The sequence below is a fragment of the Echinops telfairi genome, unplaced genomic scaffold, assembly GCF_000313985.2.
Source record: "Echinops telfairi isolate 266 unplaced genomic scaffold, ASM31398v2 ScPeMD7_3533;HRSCAF=4204_0, whole genome shotgun sequence".
Lineage (NCBI taxonomy): Eukaryota > Metazoa > Chordata > Mammalia > Afrosoricida > Tenrecidae > Echinops > Echinops telfairi.
The window spans coordinates 16,263,589-16,271,021 of record NW_022107431.1 but is presented as its reverse complement, the minus strand read 5'-3'; the positions used below and the strand labels follow the sequence as shown (position 1 = coordinate 16,271,021).

At 54.4% G+C, this 7,433-nt stretch overlaps 1 protein-coding gene across 1 annotated transcript in view; it reads left to right on the top strand.

Moving 5' to 3' along the window:
* Window positions 1–5,162, top strand: part of ESR1 (estrogen receptor 1) — a 360,546-nt gene extending 355,384 nt beyond the window's left edge. The window contains exon 7 of the mRNA XM_004702110.2: window positions 4,975–5,162. Coding sequence (XP_004702167.2) covers window positions 4,975–5,162 — 188 coding nt within the window. The remainder of the gene's footprint in view (window positions 1–4,974) is intronic.
* Window positions 5,163–7,433: the final 2,271 nt, after the last annotated feature.

The following is a 7,433-nucleotide window of genomic DNA, read 5'->3' as shown; positions in this document are numbered from 1 at the left end:
GCACCGCCCCCATCAGAACAGCCCTCATGGGTGCTGTGGTGCCCAAGGCAAACATGGAGGGCAGTTCTGAGCAAACAGGGTCTTTGGTGGTGGAAGCAATTCCTAGCAGAGAACCTGGGATGCTGGCCCGGTACTGATCCATCAATGCCCACACTTGACCTCTTGGAGCACGGGCAGTCCTTCTCATCCTGTGAGTGGCAGCTTTCTGGCCTGAGCCACGGGCACTTGTGGACAGAACACATTCTCCTTGCTATCTGGTTTCCATGGAGTCATTCCGCTTCTTTCTGACCAACGTGGCCTAGACTGACAGACTCCCTCAAGACTGCTGCCACAGTCTTCTTTTAGGCAAAGAAAAAAAAACTATTCTTGATTGATATTTGGTTCCCTGGCTATACCTTGGACCTTGGGTCAGCTTCTCTTTGTAGGAGCAGTAAGATGTGCCCCCGCCCCCTAGCGGAGGCCAGAGACAGAGCATGCCATGGCTTGGCCACAGGCATGTGTGGGCTGTGCAGTTGGATGTGCCCACATTCCTCCAGTCTTTGGAGAAGGGCCTGTGGGGCAGGGAAGGAACCGGAAAGAGGGAGGCAGAAGTGCATACAAATGGAATGAGGGAGGAGGCAAGCATGAGAAGGAGTGATCGAGATGGAGATGGAGCTCCTCTGTGGGTGAGGCCAGGGAGGTTGTCCCTGGTCCCTGCCCATCTCCAGAGGTGCCCCACTGCCTAGTCCCCACTCTCCTTTCACTGGCTCAGATGGGCTGAATATATTCAGACCTGTCAGCAATACTTCGAGCCTCGGGCACCAACATGAAGCTTGTTTCGTTTTCCATCTCCGGGATTCAGAACCCCCTTCATAGTGGCCAAAGCCCGCCAGGCCGTGAGACTGTGTTTAAAGACCCTCTCCGTCTGCCCTGGCCAGGGTGGTGGAGACCCCCTGCAGTACGGAAATAACTGGTAGCTCTTGCTCATGGACAGTGGTTGCCAGAGCACCAGAAGCATTCTGGGAATTTGGATCAGTCGTCTTCTCTGCAGTAGCCCCTCCGAGGGAGGGAGCAGGCAGTAAGCACTGACTCCCTTTTGCCAGCAGAGCCCAGAAGGATGGCGGCTGCCATTTCGGCCATCCGCTTTTGGCCTGCGTTTTATTTTTAAATGTATTTGCACTGCTAGGGAGTACCTGCTGACAAGGATGAGATGATACATTGTATCGTAGCCAAGGGAGGACTAGAAAAACAGGCTTGTGGGGAGAGAGTGGCCTGCCTCCTTCCTGGTCATCCTGCTGAGAAAACCTCCCATCCATAGGCAGTATCTGCTCCTGAAACAGGGACACCTAGAGGAGAATAAAGCTTGGGAGCTCCAGGCACATAGTAGGTTCTCAATAAAAGCATGCTGAATCCATGAATTCAGGCACTGAATCCATGCACGTGCACCTGTGCACATATCATGGGGGTGGGGGCACAAGTACTCCAAGAGAAAGCAGTACACCCCAGGTCTGCGTGCCAAATCCCTAGCCTGCATTGAAAAGCATGTTGTGAAACTCTAACCTGAGTTTGGGGTTTCTGTAAACCAGCAAGAAGCCCAAGGGCTATGAGCGTGTCTCCTCCCTAGGCAGAGACATCCAAGCTGTTTGTTCCTGGATTCTGTGGTTTCCGTGAACTAGGAAGGGAACTTTGGTGCATGAAGCCAGCACCCTGGGTGGTAACCAAAAAAATAAAGGAAAAAAGAGGAAATAAGTAGAAAGTTCAGCATCCAAGTTGGGACTCACTCAGCTCCACATCCTGGGAAGACTCTCGCATCCTCTCCAGCCAGATTCAGGGCTTCTGGGAGATGGGAGGAGAGAAAGGGTGATGGTGTGACAGGGGGTTGAGACAGGGAGACACACACACACACACACACACACACACACACCAGGCGCTCAGTTGAGTCCACTAATGCACACCCACCCGCCCTCTGTTACCTCCAGGCCAACCCCAAGCCACTGACCCCAGGTCTATTTAGCTGGTGGCCACATCTTTTCCGTCCCCAGTCCCCACCCCGCAACCTCAGTGCATCAGCGAAATCATCCAGCAGGTGGTTTCTTCCCCCACTGCTGGCCTGATGCTTACTCCTCCCGGGCTCTCTTTGCTTTGGAGTGGCTCACGTCTGGGTACCGAAAGCAACGTTCTTCTTTCCAACTACACGCGGGCAGACTCTTGGCCAGGAGGGTTTTATTGTTGTCCTTGGGTCTGCTTGCTTTAACCCTGAGCCACGTCTCCACTCAGAGCAATGGCAACCCCTGTGCCTGGTGAACTCCTTCATCGCTGTCGGCTGGTCCTCCCTCGCCAGCCTGCAGACTGCCAGGTGAGCAGTTCAAGCACCTGCTGACCGGGGAGCCTCTCCCTTGAAGGAAGGGGGGCCAGGGGAGAAGAAGTGTGTGTATGCAGGACTGGTTGGACCCTATGTTCAAGGCCTATGCACGGTTGCTGAATATTCATAGTCCACAGTGGGGGAAGGGGGCCAGGAATTGCCAACTGCTCACAGCAGGACATTGGGAGTGGGCAGGGTGGGACTTACGTCTGGAGTGGTCACTCAATTAAAAGGATAATCAAAGTAGTCAGTGCGTGTGGAGTTGAGGGATGATTGAGCCACAGTGCCCTCCTCAGCCTTGGAATGCCCCTCGCTTTTGATCACTCACCTTTCCCTGGCCCCTGGCTGAACTCAGACGAAGCGCAGAATTGTTCCCACCACAAAGGTCAGGACGTCCACTCATACGGTTGTAGGCACAAAGGGCATCTGGTGAATTATGGATTAGGACGAGTACCGTCAATGCTGAAGAGCCCAGTGAAGAAGTCCAGTGTCAGAACCCGGGGCTTTGTGGCTACTGAGAGCTCTCTCTCTCTCTCTCTCTCTCTCTCTCTGCCGTTGTTCTGCTCTCATTCTCTCTTTGTTTCTTCCTCTTGCCCGCCCCTCCCTTACTCTCTGTCTTTCTTTTATTCCCACTGTTTCTCTCCCTTTTGTCTCTCCCTTTCTCTCTTACCTCCTCTCTCCCCCTCTCTTCCTCTTTCTCTATCGCTCTGGCTTCTGCCTGCAAACATGACTGTCATGGGCGAAGACAATGACTGGCGAGACCCAATGCCTCATCTTCTGAGTTCGCCAACCCTAATGAAGGACCCAGCCAAACTTGCTCCCAGAGCCCATTAGGAGGCAGAGGGACACTGTCGGACCGAGGAGGAGAGGACAGTCCCAGGGGGTTTCCAAGGCCATCATCTTTACGGACGCAGACGCACTCATCTTATCTTTCTCCTGTGGAGTGGCTGGTGGGTTTAAACCACAGATCATTTGGGTATCAGTCCAGTGCTCATCACTGCACCACCAGGGCTGCTCCTTAGCAAACCCAGAGGAAAGTAATTCGCTCTCACCACTTGCATAATCGGCCCCAGAGAGTAGCTCTGATTGGCTGGTTCCGGACCAATGTGATCCCTGGGCTCCCAAGCTGAGTGGCTCTGAGTTGGCCAAGCAGCCAGTGGTCCAGAGAGCAGGATGTCGTACCGGAAGAAGAGCCAGGTGGAAAGAGCAGTGCCCACCGGTCTCCCACCCTGTCCTTACACCTTCATGCTGAGCTGAGACGTGGTGGAGCCCAAGCCTGGCCTGAAGCCTGTAGGACAGAGGAGAACTGTCCTCCAGCAAATCCAATCCTGCCTGGAAAAATGACTCCCCGTTCCTGGAAATCTCTCAGCACCCTCTCCAGGGCCAGAGCAGCGGGGACAGGTCTCCTGAAGAGCAGGTGTGACGATGACCTGCCACCCCGGTTGACTCAGCCGGCTGAGGAACCAAAAAGGAGGGGTTAAAGGGGGTGCAGGGGTTAAGCGATTGGCGGCTCTGGCTCAGAGAAAGACAAGGCTTCGCTGACGATGCACAGCCTTGGACATGCAATGGGGCAGCCCTCCTGCATCCCGCAGGCTCATGGCAACAGAGTGGACTCTCTGTTGGTGGGCTTGGGGGTGGCCTCCACTTCTCGGTGAGAGAAAGGGGATCACAGTGCCCAGCACACAGGGTTGTCGTCGAACAGGATGGGGGTTGGGGGTCACCACTGCCTGAACCTTGATGACAAGTCCTGGGAAATGGGTGCACCCAGGGGCCGTCACAGGAGCTCCGGTGGCAGAGTGGTTATTCCACGGGCAGGAAACCGCCAGCCTCTCTCCGGGAGAAAGTCGGGGTTTGCTGCCCCTGTAAAGAGTTTGTCTCAGCAACCACAGGGCCCATTTTACCCTGTGTTCAAGAGTCACTAGGAGTCCGCATGGGCTCCATGGCAGTGAGTGAGGGGAAGCCACCCTGCTCTCTGGAACCTCAGGTGCATTCTTGGTCGCTCTGCGACCAAGGACGACAAAGTGAAAGGCCGCCCGGTCCTGCCTCACACACGTCACTCTACACTGCACACCCTCCAGCCTCGGCACTCATCTTCCTCAGCACTGTCCCCAGCGATAGTCTGTCCCAAGCTGTGGGATTTATTGGGCTGCTAACTGCAAGGTCTCCATGAGTCAGAATCCACTCTATGAGTAGTCACTAGGTTGGCGGTTCTATCCCACCAGCCTCATTACGGGGGAGAAAGATGTCTGCTCACGTAAAGATTGACAGCCTCAGAAACTCCACAGGGTGGCGATGAGTCGGGGTGGGCTTGATGCCAGTGGGTTTGGTTGGCTTGGTTGCCTTGGGTTTACTTCCATGTGTAGATCACCAGGCCTTTCTTCCTCATGTGCCTCCGTCTTGGACACGCCATTGTAGTTTGCCCACCGAGAGTGACTCCACTGACAGGTGAAATACTGCTGGTCTCCCAGCAACTCAGGGTGACATCCCAATCAAGGGGTGTGGTGGGAATGTGACACAGCCCTGGGGTTTCAGAAGCATGAGACGCTGCTTTGGTGGTGGCGGGGGTGGGGTCTCCACTCCCCATGCCCAGCCCCCAAGACCTCACTCAGCATCTCCTTTCTCTCCACCTGCAGGGGTGTACACCTTCCTGTCCAGCACTTTGAAGTCTCTGGATGAGAAGGAGCACATCCATCGTGTGCTGGACAAGATCACAGACACCTTGATCCACCTGATGGCCAAAGCCGGCCTGAGCCTGCAGCAGCAGCACCGGCGCCTGGCTCAGCTGCTCCTCATCCTCTCCCACATCAGGCACATGAGGTGAGGCGCCCCCTCCCCCCAGTTTCAGAGTGCAGCTCCCCCATGCACTTCACCTGCTACAGTGGCCGTGCCAGAGTAGGTGGTCATGGGAAGCAGGATGCCCTGACTCTGATCACACCTGAGGCCTGGGGCCTGGTTCCGAGGATGCATACCCACTCTGGGAGGACAGAGGGAGAGGCAGGGTTCTGCATGGTCCCTGGCAGGTGGCTGACACTCAGTCTGAAATAGAACCTGCTGGAAGTCTTAGCGGAGTGGGAGAGGGTGAGGAGTCCAGGGGGCAGGTGGGATGGGGCACTGTTGGGTGGTTTGCTTGGTCCAAACCCCATCACTCCCATCTTTAGAAGACACTGTCCCCACCCCTGCCCCATCTCATACTCTCCTACTCACATGTGGACATCCTGCCGGTCTCCCAGCGGGCTGCTTCGTGGGCTGTCCTCCCTGTCTGTTCAGTCCCTCTCCATCCACCTTGGTCCCCTTTTACCCATTGTCGCAGTGCAGGACACCACTGTTTCCTGCTGGGTTTCTGCACCAGCAACTCATAGCTCAAGGTGAATATTAGTACGTTTTCTTCAAGGTCAGGAAGCCTATCGGAGGCCTGGTGCACTGGTGCCCTGTCTGTTCCCCACTGCCCTCCCGGTGCTGGTCACTCAAAGAACTACTGGGCACCGAGGGAATTGGCATGCATCCTCAACGTGGCGCCACCCACCCCACTCGCCCAGTATGATCCCTTCCTTATTCCACGGGAGGTTGGGGGAGCCCCTGGAGACAGCGATTGCAGTCACTTATTCCCAGCTTTTCAAAGTGGTTGAAACTCTCATGCCTTCCATCTTGACCCTTCCTATGCCGTTCATTCTAAAGTCAGATCTGATTAGGCCATTCATTTCCTTGCTTCAAATCTCTAACTGACTCCTCAGGGGTTTGAGATAAAAATATCAATCCTTTCATTTTGCTTGTAAAGAGTAATCTCAGGATCCAGTTCCTCCCAACTGCCCAAGAGCCCCTCTAGGGTCCAGGCAGATATAGGAGTGGCTCTCTGACTCAGCCAGGGAGGCCCTCCCCTCAGACTGCAGGTGGGCTGGGACCCTTGGTTCCTCTTGGCTGGGCTCAAACATCTGGGTATAGCTGGGAGATTTGACCACCAGCTACAAGCCTGCAGGTTGGTCAGGTAGCATTGCACTACCTGCCTCTTACCTTCCTTGTCCCCAGCCAGATGAGCTTCAGCCCAATCTCATAGCCCTGGCAGAAGTACAGACAACCCTCCCATCTGGGCCAAAAGCATTTTAATCCTTCGCCTGAGTCATAACCGCTATGCTTCCATTGGCCTAAAAGTCAGAGAGTGAAGTTCGAAGCCAAAGGTCCTGAGTGCGTGGCAGAGGAGTGTGTGGGTGAATGTTTCTGAACAAGAATCTAATGGGCTTGGTGCTTGCAGGAAACACGCTCTGAGCCTCTACAACCTTGTTGGGAGTTACACTCTACTCCTCCCTATGGTTCTCACCCATTTTATGGCTGTCTATGAACCAGGGAGCCCTGGTGGTATAGTGGATTACTACTTAGGCTGCTAACTTTAAGGTTATCAGTTTAAACTCACTAGCTGCTCCTTGGGAGAAAGACGAGGCTGTCACCTCCCATAAAGAGTTACAGCCTTGGAAACCCACAGGGGCAGTTCTACTCTGTCCTACAGGGTTGCTATGAGGCACAATTGGCTCGATGGCAGTGAGTTTGGCTTTTGGTTCAGTCCAAGAGCGTGTAAACTCTGAGGTTGGCATCTCAACCTGGCTGGTGCTCTCTGTGCACTCGGCACCACCCAGCACTGTGCTTGGAAGATAGTATGTGCTCCATAAATTTTGCCTGTAGGGTCAAGGAAGGGCACCTGCAGAGGAAACATCACAGATGATTAACAGGTCTTTCTTTAGTCCTGTGTTTCAGATTTGCAATGCCAAGGTGAAGGTGGCATTCAATCCATTCTGAGTAGCCATGCAGGATGGTTGTCAGGGGGTTAATGGGCACTATGTCCAGGAACAGATCCTGCTGTGCAGGGAAGAGATTTTCAAACGCAGGCTCCAGACCTTACGAATGAGGGGAAGTGACATCAGGAGAGGGGCAGGTGGCCATGATGACATCTGTCTGACCTTGGCCTTATCCCAGGTTTCTCAGAATGGAGAGAGATAGATTCCTTTCTTCGTGGTATTGAAGGGAAGCCCAGCCATCTGGGCAGGGTGTTCACCATCACTGGAAGAGACCTTTCGGTCAGGAGTTTCCACCATTCAATTGGCGA